The sequence below is a fragment of the Camelina sativa genome, chromosome 4, assembly GCF_000633955.1.
Source record: "Camelina sativa cultivar DH55 chromosome 4, Cs, whole genome shotgun sequence".
NCBI lineage: Eukaryota > Viridiplantae > Streptophyta > Magnoliopsida > Brassicales > Brassicaceae > Camelina > Camelina sativa.
The window spans coordinates 11,542,559-11,555,989 of record NC_025688.1 but is presented as its reverse complement, the minus strand read 5'-3'; the positions used below and the strand labels follow the sequence as shown (position 1 = coordinate 11,555,989).

The window sequence follows — 13,431 nt, the reverse complement described above, 5'->3', positions numbered from 1 at the left end:
AACATTTGTGTTAATTATGGGAACCAAAACTTTAATTTTATTTAGTTATGTTTGAAATTTTGTATGTCAAAAGTGAACTCCCTTGTCTTAACATTCAAATGGAAGTGTTGGATATGATTCTTCCAAGGAATCGGCACCTTCAAGTTGGTAGATAGAGACACCTTGATTCTTAAGACGATGAAGCCTCAAGAATAATGATGGTGGAAGTTGCGGAAAGACTCTTGATATACCAGTTTGATCCCTCAGCCTCGCACCAAGTAAATCGGATCTCTCAGCATCGCACCAAGGAGATCGGTTTTGTTGACTGTTGGAATCACACCAAGCAGTCAGTTTTGATTGTTGGAATCACACCAAGCAATAGGTTTGTTCACAAAGAACATAAGAGAATCACTCTCATAAAAGAAAAGGTTTTGATAAAAAGTTGGATGTTTATTTCATTCCTCTAATATTAGTTTATAAAGGAAAGGAAACTCGGTAACATAGCCAAGTATTAATTATTCTTGAAACTAGAAGACAATAAAGATAGACAGTTGAATGAAGATTCAACTCTTGGTGCATGTATCCTTTCCTCCCAAGTAACTCTTTGTGACACCCTACTTACAGAGACTTGCGGAGAGGTTTAAAAGAATTGATTTGGCCACCTATGTCACCAAAGTGCACTTATCTTTTCGGTCAAGAGTCCTGAGAGAACTCCAGAGTTAAGCGTGATTGAGCTGGAGTAGTCTCAGGATGGGTGACATTCCGGGAAGTGACTATCGGAACTGTGCGAGTGAGGACAAAACACAGGGAAAGATTATGTGGTGATTTGTAGGGACGGTAACAAAGTCTTTAAAGCCTCCCGAACGTAGCAAACCAGCCGTCGGATATGGATGGGCTTACGGGCCTAGTGAGAGAACGTGAGGCCCATTAATAAAGGTGGGCCCATGGATTGAGATTAGACATGGGGCCCACTAAGAGGTGGCGGTCGGGGTGTTACACGTGGTATCAGAGCCGAACTCAGATGAGTGTGGAGTCGAGTGGGCTCATACTGTCGGAGGTGACAGTCTTGGTGCGCAACGAGAACATTGCGATATGTTAGTGGGGGTGAATTGTGACACCCCGGTTTCAGAGACTTGCGGAGAGGTTTAAAAGAATTGATTTGGAAAACCTATGTCACCAAAGTGCACTTATCTTTTCGGTCTAGGGTCCTAAGAGAACTCTAGAGTTAAACGTGCTTAAACTGGAGTAGTCTGAAGATGGGTGACCTTTCGGGAAGTGACTGTCGGAACTGAGCGAGTGAGGACAAAACACAGGGAAATATCATGTGGTGATTTGTAGGGATGTTATCAAAGTTTTTAAATTCTCTCAGACGTAGCACGTTATCAAAGTTTAAAAACTGGCCGTCAGATATGGATGGACTCACGGGCCTAGTGAGAGGACGTGAGACCCATTAAGGAAGGTGGGTCCATAGACTGAGATTGGACATAGGACCCACTAAGAGGTGGCGGTCGGGGCATTATACTCTTGTTGCATGTATCTCTATTTCGTTACTCCTCTTTGATCACAAAATAAAGTGATTATTTTGGACTTTCTTGGACTTGAATTAGGCTCAAAGTAGACTAGACTTGATAGACATCACCCTCAATATAATTTCACATACTCTTTTTGGCCATAAGTTATTGAATAAGCTCATTAGACCATCTCCACTAGAGCAACTCATATGAATTGCTCATAATTAAACTAATCATATAACTAATATTAAACTAATCAAAGCAATCTGTAACAAATTTAAAGAAAATCAACCTTCCACTAGAGATTCTCTATAAAATTGCTTAATCATTAAATATTATTTTTTAAAACAATTGTTTATATTTATCAAATCACTTCCTAACTTGTTCATATGCACAAAATTCATATGGATTTCACAATTGCATAAATCAATACATGAAGCTCTCTAGCATCCAAATACACATCAACACATAGATCATCAATTCACCAATAGTAAAGGAAAAAGATTAGAGAGAGAGAGAGGTATCTATTAAAACAAGTTACTATATATCATGAAGGAAGACGACGATTACACACACCTATATTTCTAGCTTAATTGAACGACAATACAAACAAGATATGAAACAAAACAATGTACCTAGAATGACGCATCTGTACTTGCTCAGTATTTGTAATAATCAATAGGAAAGAGAAAGCTTACAAGCTATTCTTTAGCAAACAAAGTTCATCTTTACATGGAAGATATACCAAAATCTTTATGCAATGAATCACCTTAATAGAGAAGTCGGTTATACCAAGTAGTAGTAGATTCGATTCAAAGTAATGAGCCAATGCTTTTGCAAGCATTTGCTGATAGAATTCTGCAAAGAAAAAAGAGCCAAACATAATTACACCAAAATTTGAATAGATTGTGGATTGCCTTGCATAAACCTTGTATAAACCTTGTGTTACACATTCTTGCATTGGTGAGAGTTTGAATAAACCTTGCTGGATTGCCTCCCCAAAGTTCCCAGATGGGATTCTATGACCAGTGAACCTTCCATTAGAATTGAATGTTGCCCAATGATGCACTCAGGTTCGATAGTGCATGATCTTAAAAGACTGTATGCACCAACTGTCACATACCTATATCGATCAATGTCTCTGCTGGCAATCCTAACTCATCATTAAAGCTGTCAAAATGGGCGGGCTGTCCATGGGTGGACCATGTCCAATTCATTATAGACCGGTCATGGACAAGCCCATAATTGAAACGGGCTTAAGTGGGCGTGGACAACAAAGCCCACGGACAAAACGGGCGTGGACAACCTGGACATTGAGCGGCCCATTGGTCAGACAATTCTAGGTCAAAATTGATTTGGGGGAAATCGTAAAACACATTTTTCACTTTTTCATTTTCTCATTATTACACCATTTTTTCACATTTTACAAAATTTGTTATATTATTGTCCAATGGATAGCCCATAAAAATATGGGCATAAATGGGCATGGTCGTTAATGGACTGGACGTTAATGGATACGGACAACTATTTTTCCAAAAATAAATTGGACAATGTTGGACGGGTCAAAATGGACGTGGACAGCCCATTTTGACAGCTCTACTCATCATGGATCTCCTGCAAACCTGCAAGAACAAAAAACAGAACCTATAGTTTTAAAAATGAAATCCTGCAGTCTCTATGATCCCATTTGGTTAGTTAAAAACTCAATCTTCTTCTCTATCTCCTCTATCTCATATAAGATCACCCTCGGCTCTTTCCACACAACCTTGAATGCATCTCTATGAACCAGCCCGTCCTAACTCCAAACCAAGAACTCTCGGTTCTCTAGCAATCTCTTTCTTAACATCATCTTTACTAAAACCCATCTTCAACTCATCAAGCAATGAATTAAGTCTAGTCTCAGTACCAATCCCTAAAATCTCAGGAAAAACGTGAAAGAACCTCTTAATGTTATCTCAAGCAATGTCGATTCCAACTAAAACCTCATTCTTCCTGAGAATCTCAACCTCGTAACTCGTTCACTAAAATAACACCAGGGAATGAACTTAAAATCCTACTCACAGACTCACAGTACTATCACAAAACCCTAAACCTTTTTAAAACTTATATGGACCAATCCCAATCCTACTAGAATGTTCAATGACGCTCCATCGAGATGTATAAACCCTAGAGAGAGAGAGAGAGAGAGATGTTTTCGGTGAAACGGATCAACCACGATCACAAGATACAATTCTGGTTTCATACACCAATAACCCACGACTTTTAGGCCGGAAAAATCAAAGGATTCGAGTGAATCGATTGATTTTTCCGGTTTCCTGATGAATCGGCTTCGTTTCGGACAAAGAGAGAAAAGGAGAGAGGATCGCGAAAGAAAGAAAGAAAAATGGAAAAAAAAAATTTGTTTTATATTTACACAGCTACGTATCATAATAAGCCACGTAGTGTTCCTCAAGGGTTGCTCAATTGCTTCCCAAAGCAACGATACTCTGCTTCTTGGACTTGGAAATAGGTTTTTATTGAGACATTGAGGCCCAATAATGAGAGTAACTTTAAGAGTACTCCCCAGTGGAGATGCTCCTAAGTGCGTTACTTAGCCTTTTAGCTTTTTTCTAGTCATCATTGGTCCTTCAGGTACAAACAATGGTTCCTACGCTATAAGCTCCTCGACTTCAAACTCAGCTACAAGTTCCTCGATTTCAAGCTCAGTTTCAAGTTCCTCGGGTTCAACCTCAGGTACAAGCTACTCCTCATTAGCTCCATCCATGATCACATCAGTGTTAATCTACCAAGTTCTAAAATAAATTTGGTTTGATATAAGATGAATTTACTATATTCTATTTTTCTCACTTCCATTGCAAAGCTTTAATTTAAGAATCCTTGTTTAGTCATTTCTTATACAACATAGACTCATAGAGTAATAGCTTTTTAAATTTAGCTAGTCATACTTAAAAAGTTATTATTCTATTTTATCATCGAATTGTATTCAAAACTATATATGTTTAATTTAAGATTTGAAAATTTTTATTAATTTATCAAATATTAATTTATAGAATTTTTATTATATGGTCCCTAATTTTATTTTTATGAACTCTTTTCTCTCAGTTTGGCCAATCGACAAGTAACTTTTGTAATAAAAAAAATAAGAGATTTTTATATAATTTTTTTTTTTTTTTTTGGCTAGCATGTTTATTTTATTTTGTAACACTTGTTATATATAAAATGGAAACATTTATGAGGAAAAAATGTTGATCTCATGTATCAATTAAATGTCAAAAGTCTTGTCCTGTTCGTTTCGTTATCGCAGGCGGCGGCGGCGGCTGCGGCAGCGATAAACATTACTGCAGGTTGTTGTTCGTTTTGTCGTCGCTACCGCTGCAGTTGCCGCAGCCGCTACCGCTGGTTTTGTGTTTGTTTCGTTGACGCTACGACAATCTTTGGAAGCAATTTCGCATCAAACAAAATGGACCCAAAAGATTATCTTTATATCAATGGAAAGATCTTGCTCTTAAGTTTTCAGAACATGTTTGAGTAGGGGTGGGCATTTCGGTTAAAATTTGGGTTCGGTTTGGGTTCGGTTCGGTTCGGTTTATTCGGTTTTCATAAAACTCTAACCAAACTCAACCAAAGTTACTTTGGTTTGGTTTGTGTTTGGGTCGGTTTATGTTCGGTTCGATTTGGTTTGGTTCGGTTTTAGATTGGTTTTAAAAAATTAAATAATGTAATACTAACAAATAAATTAACTGTCCTTTGATATCGTAAAAATAAAATAAGCACTAAGTTATAAGTTCAATAATTCAAAACTTAGTGCTAAGTTCAATAATAAAATAAGCACTAAGTTATAACTGAACTTTAACCTTATCTTAGAGAGTAGAGACGATGACGTTGATTATGAGGGAAGAGAACAGAGGAAGAGGGCAAAGAACAGAGGAAGTTTGAGTGTTTGACGTCTGTAGAGTTTTAATGTTTTATACTTTAGAGTTTAACATAAGTTAAAGACCATTAAACCTAATTCTACATTAATTAATTAGTTAAAAAAATTATAGAAAATAAAATATCAAACATGTGCGAGAGGAAGCAATCGTGGGTTAGTGAGAATATTACATATTTACAAATTATGGTAATATACTAATATTAATAAAAAAAGCACATTGAACTGAACCGAACCGAACCATTTGGGTTAATGAAAAACATAACCAAATGGGTTGAAGGTATATTTGGGTTTGGTTTGGGCCGATTTGGGTTCGGTTGGTTTGGTTCGGTTCAGTTCGATTTAAATGCCCACCTCTATGTTTGAGACCCAAAATCCGAGGTCTGTAACTAAAAAAAACCTAAACCAAATAATCAACCTGTTTCACTTGACTTTATATCCTTTCTCCTTTAAGGCTTTCTCCGATGGAGGTTTTAAGAAGGGTTGTTATGTGAAAAAGGGAAAAAAAATTAATCAGAAAAAGGAAAAAAAATATAAGAGGTCTTCTTATTTAGTAGACTCAATTTACTTATAAGAGACTATACGCGTCACCAATTGGTTGGGCAAACCGATTAACAGAGATAAAAAAAAAAAAAAATTGATGGTCGATTGTTTGTTTTTTTCTTCCTCTTCCTCTCCCGAAAGACTCTCTCTCAAACTCGCGAATCTCTCAATTGGAGGAAATTGGAATCAAAGGAGATGGAATCAAAGGCGATGGAATCAGAGGAGAATCGAATCGGAGGAGATTTGGAATTCGGATTATTCTTCTTCTTCCTCCTCCTCCTCTGTATTTTCATTGTTTTTCCCCTCACTTTCTCACCGGAGAATATGAGGTGGGAAAGGGTCCGACAAGAACAACAACAAGTGGGTCTCGGTCAGTCTTATTCCGCCCCTGGTAAGAGGTGGGAGCACACTTGTAACACCCATTAAAGGAGGTAGCTTTCTCTACGTTTTCGGTGGCTATGGCAGAGATAATTGCCAAATCAATCAGGTCCACGTTTTTGACGTTGGGCAGGAGAAACTGAGCCTCGTGTTGTTTTCCGCAATATCGTGCAAAGGCCTCGCCACAAAGCTACAGGTTTCTTGATTTACGTATACTTTCCCACCATTATCTGTGTTTAGTGTTTATATGCCTCTTAATTGCTTCCTTTACTGGATCGCTGCTGCTAGAGTTAGCCAATGGAGTCTAAAAATATGTTTCAAAGTAGTAGAGCTGAGCTGCTTGAAGTTTTTGGCTGTGCTTTAGAGAGATATATATGACTATGCTTTAATCTTTCTCTGCTTAAAACTTGCTATGCTTCTAAATGCTTATCTAGATGTTTATCTCTATGTGTAATGATTTGGTCTTCTCTCCGGTACAGGTGAAACTGTTACTATTGTTGGCGACCTGGATCTTGGATTGATGAAGTACTTTGATTGCACTCGCTCAGGACCACGTTCGCCTTTTGACAGCAATGTGATTTATCAGTTTGAGATCATGGAATATGTAAGTATTATATACCCCTTTATTCAATAAAGAATTGTATTGTATGTATGATTTGTAAGGTCTTCTGTTCCAGGACTTTCTTCCGCCCATCTTAGCCGGTTATTATTATTTTTTTTTTCTCTTCTTTTGTTCACCCATCATCCTGCATGTTTGCTTTTGGATAATAAATTACACTCTGATATGTTCTTTATCTGTTAGATTGTGGTATCACAAATGCCCCCATTTCTCTGTTTAAAGCTTTGTCTTTTGATTCATTATACTCATCTCATCGTACTTGAATGATTTTGATTTGCCCTTTTGAGGAAGGAAAGTATTGGTCTGGTTTTGAGTTGGTCCGTTATGATTTACTTGCTCTTACTGTGATGATGATGTTGCAGCAAAGCAGATATGGACTCAACCAATTATCAATGGCACACCTCCTCCTCCTAGGGACAGTCACAGCAGGAGACAACTTATTTCTTTTTGGAGGGTTTACGGATGCTCAGAATCTTTCCATGACCTCTATGTGCTTGATGTTGGTATGTAACTGAAGCATCATCATTAATAGCAATATCATTTAATAGCAATATATAATACTTATGAGGTAGATTGGCTTTGGTTTATAAACACACTTGGATAGGTGCTTCCCGTGAGCAAAACGAGGTTTGGAACATAGGCTCCCCTGTTCTGGAGGTACAATGGTTCGTAGTTCTGAGAGACCATTGATCAAACGGTCAGGGAGAAGCAAAGGAGTTGACAATGGCGGTTGGGATTGCGTTTGGTTCTGTTTTTCTTCTCACTCTTTTCATGTTAAGTTTTGGACAACTTTGGCAGCATTTCTTTGTTTTACACATTTTTCATGATGGAAAAATTTTAATTTCAAAAATCTATACTTAAAAAAGATAAGAGACTCAAAATTATATCCCACCATTGGAGGGGATAATTTTAATTAGGAGATCAAAGGTTCTTATTGTTAAAACAGTACATAATATATTCATTAAAAATTCAAATAGTACATAAGAGGCCAGTTCTCGGGTGATGTGCCAACTCTTGAATGGATACAATTTTTTGCAAAAGAGAAAACATTTATTTGTTTGGAAAAAGTTTTGTTTGTTTTTTATTTATTTTATCTTTAATATTTTTTGTTTCATGAAAATTTGGTATTGTATTTTGAATTTTAGTATAAGTTTTTTAAGTTTGCAATTTAAATATTATTTTTTAAAGTTTTAGTATAGCTTATTATGGATCTCTCAATGCAGATGCCCTAACAACAATACATTGCTGAACTCTTATCCCAAATATGGTGCTAAATATAGTTTAAACAAAACCCAGATTCAGTTTCTATTGCTTCTGCTTGTTCATACCCAGTTCTACAACATTGAAACAAAAAAGCAGAGAGAGAGGTACTGACTTGGACCAAGAAGAAAGATTGAGACTAAGCTTTCCTGCGCAAAGAGAGATCCATACTAAGCTATACTAAGCTATCAAGAGTGAAATAGAGAAGAAGAAGCATGAGAGCTGACCATAGTCATTAGAATTGAAGGCGACGAAGTTGACGAAGAGAGAATTGTCTTCCTCGTTTTCTTATTAGGGTTAGAGGTTGTTTTGTAAATCCTTCAACAAACAAAGGTAGTTTTGTCATTTTCTATACATGTCGTATCTATTTAGTCGCTAATCGTTGTATTTAACTGGTGTTCTAATTTTCTAGCTGAGGCAAACGCAGCCTCATACCGCAGATAGTTGCCACAACCAAACGAACAAGAATACTTGCGTCAGCCGCAGCCGCAGCTACCTGCGGCAACCAAACGAACAGACCCATATCCGTAAACAGTTAACTTATCATATATCAAAGAAGGAACCGTACAGTCTTATTCACCGTAAATGGCATTTCGTAGGGTTTTACTCTCTCACCTCCGCCGATCTCGTCACACTTACTCCTCTCTCTCTCCTCACCATGTCCCCGCTCCGGCACATCGGTCAATCGCTATCGGTCTTTCCCAATCCCGATTCTTTTCCACTCCCCCGGACATGGACTCTGAGCTGACTCGACTCAGAGACGTTTCAATCGATGGATTTGGAAGCAATGGTCATGGGTTAGAGTTGGGCGATTTAAGCCAAGATTTGATCGGAGCTGGTGTGTCAAACTATGATTACTTGACTCGACCTGTGATCTCGTTGCTTGATTCTTACCATGACCTTACTGGATTGCCTTGGTAATAACAATACATAGTTATCTGCTTATTTCAGTTCAGATTGATGGAAAGTTTTGAGCTTTCACCTCGTAATTGACAAATCAAGATTCCTAGTTTTGTGTCGTTTTGAGGGTTTTGCGAAATTTATTAGTTTTGTTAATTTGCCTCAGATGAATTGGTCAGGTGGGTAGTGATTGCTTCGTCTACTGTGGCTTTCAGAACGGCTTTGCTTCCTGTACTGCTTCTGCAGCGCAAGCAAACGAAACGGATTTCACAGTTCCTTCCTAAGTGTGAGCATTTTGTGGCCCCAATATTTCTTTGATTGTTGTGAAAGCATTGTAAAATGAAATCTACTGTTCACTTGATAATGATTAGATGCTGGTGATTTGATAGTGGTATTTTTGTAGTACCGCCTTTCTGGCCTCCACAGGGTTCAGGAAGGAGTGTTATTGATCAGTTTAAGCTTTTCCGGAAAGAAAGAAAAGCTATCGGGTGCCCTTCGTTTTTGTGGATTCCTGCTTATTTCTCCATCCAGGTGATACTTCATATCTTCTCGAGGAACTAGAAGTAATCTGATATTCCATGCCGCTCATAGTTCTGTAGAAATTTTGAAATTCTTAGTGAGTGTGAATATATTGTATCGAATGACATGAGATATAGTGCTTTGAGTGGCAAGAACTGTAGGCTTACTCCCTTCATTTTGTCGTCTGGCAGATTTCATGTTTTTTCTTGTGGATAACTAGCATAAGAAGAATGTCACTTACTCATCATCCTGGATTTGATTCGGTAAGTCACCAGCCAGTATATTGGGATCACTTAAAAGCATATTTTGAAATTATATATTGAAGGACTATTTTCTTCTTTTTTTATCTGGCCTTCTATCGTAATTCAGCCTATGTTCTGGAAAATGTCTTCTGCCTCACTCTCCTTTTGATAGAATCCCTTGTTCCATTGGTTGCAGGGTGGAGCTTTATGGTTTCAAGATTTGACTGAAATTCCCAATGGTCTTTATGGTCCACTCTTCCCCTTTTTAATTGCTGGTTTGCATTACACAAACACGCAGGTATATACTGTTGTTTCTCTTATTGCATTCCACATTACATCAACTAGAATAATTTCTGCTGAACTATACTTCCTGTTATTTTCTGCTTGTTTGAAATATATACACATTTTTCTGCAGATAACTTTTACAGCATCTTCAGTTCACAAAGTTGATAAGTTCGCGGAATTGGCAAAAGTGAGTTTTTCAACTTTGTTGTGCAGTTTGATAACAGGAAGTTGAACTGCCTGGCATCGAGTAAAACTACCATTTCTACTGAAAGAGGAAATATCTCAAATGTTCTTTATGCATGTTTCCTAACAATTGATGGTTGTTTATGTTTTCTTCTGCAGGCTTACAAGACATTTCTAAATCTTTTGACAGTTGCTCTTTATTTCCTTTCATTCCAAATGCCTCAGGTAGATTAATCTCTCATCATATACCCCCTTCTGAAGCTCACATATTCTTGTTTCCGGTTATGTTAGTACAAAAAGAGGTTCTAGCCAGATAGTCTTTTCCATTATCGTAACTGATAGTGTTTCAGCGTAAGGTCATTCAAGTTTTCTTTGGACACAAAACTCGGATTTACTTGACGTATATTCCCTTTTTCAAACCTGTATTTGCGACTAATCTTGAAACTATGCCATACAAACTAGACCTTTTCCTTTTTTAGGAGTACGTGTTGTTCCATTGTAAACCTAGTGTCTGGCTGAGTTTTGTTAAGAGCTACTGCTATCAGTTTACTAGTACTCCCTGGAACAGCCATTTTCATTCCATTCTTTCTGTTGGGAATACTGTATTTTACATTGCTACCTGTTCAGAAGTTTCATTTCTTCTCTTTTTTTTTTTTAATAATTTTCTCAGGGAAGTCTGCTCTACTGGACTACCAATTTGTCATTCAGCATAGCTCAGGTTTGTCCTTAAGATTGCAGTCTAAGATCTACTAATGGTATTTGCCTTTTGATGGTGTGAAATTTATGGTTTGTATGATGTGGTATCAATTGGGATAAGCTTTCTCTAAACCAAAAAATGAGAGTCACGAATTCAGGCAAAACTTGAGATCATAGTTAAACTTAATAGATATAGAATTTTGTGAAAAATTGGGCAAATCAAAAAATTATTTAGGGTTTGTAATCTTGAATTCATCTAAACTAAAAACTCCATTATATAGTGGCAAGTGCTACTCAGCATCTGAGTCAGGGATTGATAATGCTGGTGTTTGACTTGAGGATCCGAAGCTTATCGTAGACGTTAGCCCTAAGTTACTGATAACTCTGTAGTAATTAGTTAAAAGTTAGTAACTCTGTCTAGGGAGATTGGTCTTTATGCTGGTTATGGGTAGACGAGTTTATAATACATAAGAGAAATTCCTCAGCCCTTGAATTCAGCACTAATGAGCAAAATAATCCAACTTTATCTCAGTTTTTCATGGTCTGTATCTCTGTTCACAACAACTCTACCTTCCCTTTTACATTAGATATATGTAAGTACCCTTTGGTCCTCTCATATTCTGCATTGGCTTTGTAGCAATCAATCCTCAACCATCCTGTTGTAAGTGCTAAGTTGGGTCTACAAGGAGACGACACTCTTCAGAAAGAGGCTGGGAATCCTATACTGACAAACATTAATGAACCGCAACTCTCTGATTCATCCTCGAAAGGGCGCTTGATATCAGTGCATAATTTAACCCCTAAAGAGTTGGTTGCTGTAAGTCGATGTGATGGATCGGGATGTTTTTACAGTATTTAATCTTCCACATCTTTTTTACTAATGTTAACAGCTTTCCTTACCAGCTTTCTGCCAAATACTTGTCCGGAGGGCACAAAGAAAAATCAATTCCGCTATTAAGGTAACTATGTAGCTAGGATTTCTTCTCATCGGGAAAAGCATATCCTTGGATCCGTATTAGTCGATGTGGCTGTTCCAGTTATTTAAGTTGTGTTTTTTTTCTTTCTTTCAGATTGGCATTAGAAAAGGATCCTGAATATCTTCAAGCTATGGTTATTCTTGGCCAGGCTTTATATCAGAAAGACCAGTTCGCTGAAGCTGCAAAATACTTAGAGGAGGCTGCTTCAAAGGTGAGATGACGATGTTCTTTGATTTTATTCTTTATGACATCTAATAAGAAACTTATAACCATATTAATCGGAGGTAATTATGATCCTCTCAGCTTCTTGATGCTTGTCCAACAGAAGTTGCGGAAGTCGATCTTTTAATTGTTGCATCTCAATGGGCAGGTGTATCCAATATTCGACAGGTGCATTATTGACACACTTTATGTTTTCACCTATCTTTTTGTACACGTTGATACTCAAAAGAATTATTCGCTCTTGGTTTAGGGAAAGACATCAGAAGGAATCACACACCTTGAAAGAGTAGCAAACATGGAAGAGCCTGAAGATCCCAAGAGCAAAGCTCATTACTTGGACGCATTGGTTCTCTACTCAAGGTAGAAAGATTAACAAGTAAATTAGTCTCAAGCGTTAGGTCTTGTGTAATGTGTTGACCATTTTGTGTGTTCAGTGCTATATTTAACGAAGGAAGGAGAGATGAAGCTGCAAAGTATTTGAGAAGAGTGGTGGCTTATGATCCATCCTTCAGTGAATTGCTGAAACAATGCGAAGAAGATGATACCGATACCGATACCATTCCCACTTCTTCTTCATCTAATTCTACCCACAAAACTTCATAATTTTTTTTGTTTCTGTTGTTTTCTTTCCTTAAACTTAACTGATTTTATTTTGGGGGTTGGACCATTAAAATCGATTTTTTTGTTTTGTGTTTTATAGATAAATAAGAATATGGATAGCTTTTTTTTTTTTGACACCTGAAAGTATATATATTAGTGGGAAGGTTTCAGTGTTTTACAAGAGGAAACAAACCTCAGCCTCTAACTTCTAAAAGGCTCTAACCGTTAATGCCCATATGTGATCGGGCCTATACCAAAAAAACAAAAAATCACGACCCAAGAAACTTTACAAAGCCATAAAGAGGATTACACCCTCTCAGATTCAAAAGTACTACTTAACCAAGAAGGATGTCCAGCCGCTACATAAGATTGTAAGCGACATTCTTCAGTAACACTTTTAGCAATGAGAGTGGCTCCTTTGTTCGCTTGCGTTTCTTCATGAGTGAGTCTCCAAAATAAAATCTTACCCAGGACTCTCCATAACTCTGTCGCTTGATAACGGAAGAAAGGCCATGCTTTTGGTCTGAGAACAGCCCCAACTAGTTGAGCATCTTGTAAGGCAAAAATGACATGATTCATCCTGTGGCTG

At 37.4% G+C, this 13,431-nt stretch overlaps 1 protein-coding gene across 4 annotated transcripts; it reads left to right on the top strand.

The window, feature by feature from the left end:
* Positions 6,035 to 12,973, top strand: LOC104780292 (ALBINO3-like protein 3, mitochondrial). 4 transcript variants are annotated; one of them, XM_010504790.2, is made up of 19 exons: positions 6,035 to 6,535; positions 6,819 to 6,943; positions 7,321 to 7,461; positions 7,563 to 7,731; positions 8,182 to 8,551; positions 8,631 to 9,135; positions 9,298 to 9,404; positions 9,522 to 9,649; positions 9,829 to 9,900; positions 10,076 to 10,177; positions 10,295 to 10,351; positions 10,507 to 10,572; positions 11,018 to 11,065; positions 11,681 to 11,860; positions 11,947 to 12,002; positions 12,114 to 12,231; positions 12,324 to 12,410; positions 12,493 to 12,602; positions 12,677 to 12,973. In XM_010504790.2, exons 6-19 carry the CDS (start codon positions 8,804 to 8,806, stop codon positions 12,843 to 12,845), a joined length of 1,632 nt encoding a protein of 543 aa, XP_010503092.1. In that variant the 5' UTR covers positions 6,035 to 6,535; positions 6,819 to 6,943; positions 7,321 to 7,461; positions 7,563 to 7,731; positions 8,182 to 8,551; positions 8,631 to 8,803; the 3' UTR covers positions 12,846 to 12,973. The 4 variants fall into 4 exon arrangements, with proteins under 4 accessions (XP_010503092.1, XP_010503093.1, XP_019100153.1 ...); XM_010504791.2 differs by having other exon boundaries at positions 7,531 to 7,731; XM_019244608.1 differs by lacking the exons at positions 6,035 to 6,535; positions 6,819 to 6,943; positions 7,321 to 7,461 and having other exon boundaries at positions 7,471 to 7,731.

What these genes read in the sequence shown, in the direction of transcription:
- LOC104780292 (XM_010504790.2), top strand. Translation starts at nt 8,804, where the DNA reads ATGGCATTTCGTAGGGTTTTACTCTCTCACCTCCGCCGATCTCGTCAC. An exon ending in CTGCTTATTTCTCCATCCAG is followed by an intron (nt 9,650 to 9,828) that starts GTGATACTTCAT and finishes GTCGTCTGGCAG; the next exon opens with ATTTCATGTTTTTTCTTGTG. An exon ending in ATCATCCTGGATTTGATTCG is followed by an intron (nt 9,901 to 10,075) that starts GTAAGTCACCAG and finishes CATTGGTTGCAG; the next exon opens with GGTGGAGCTTTATGGTTTCA.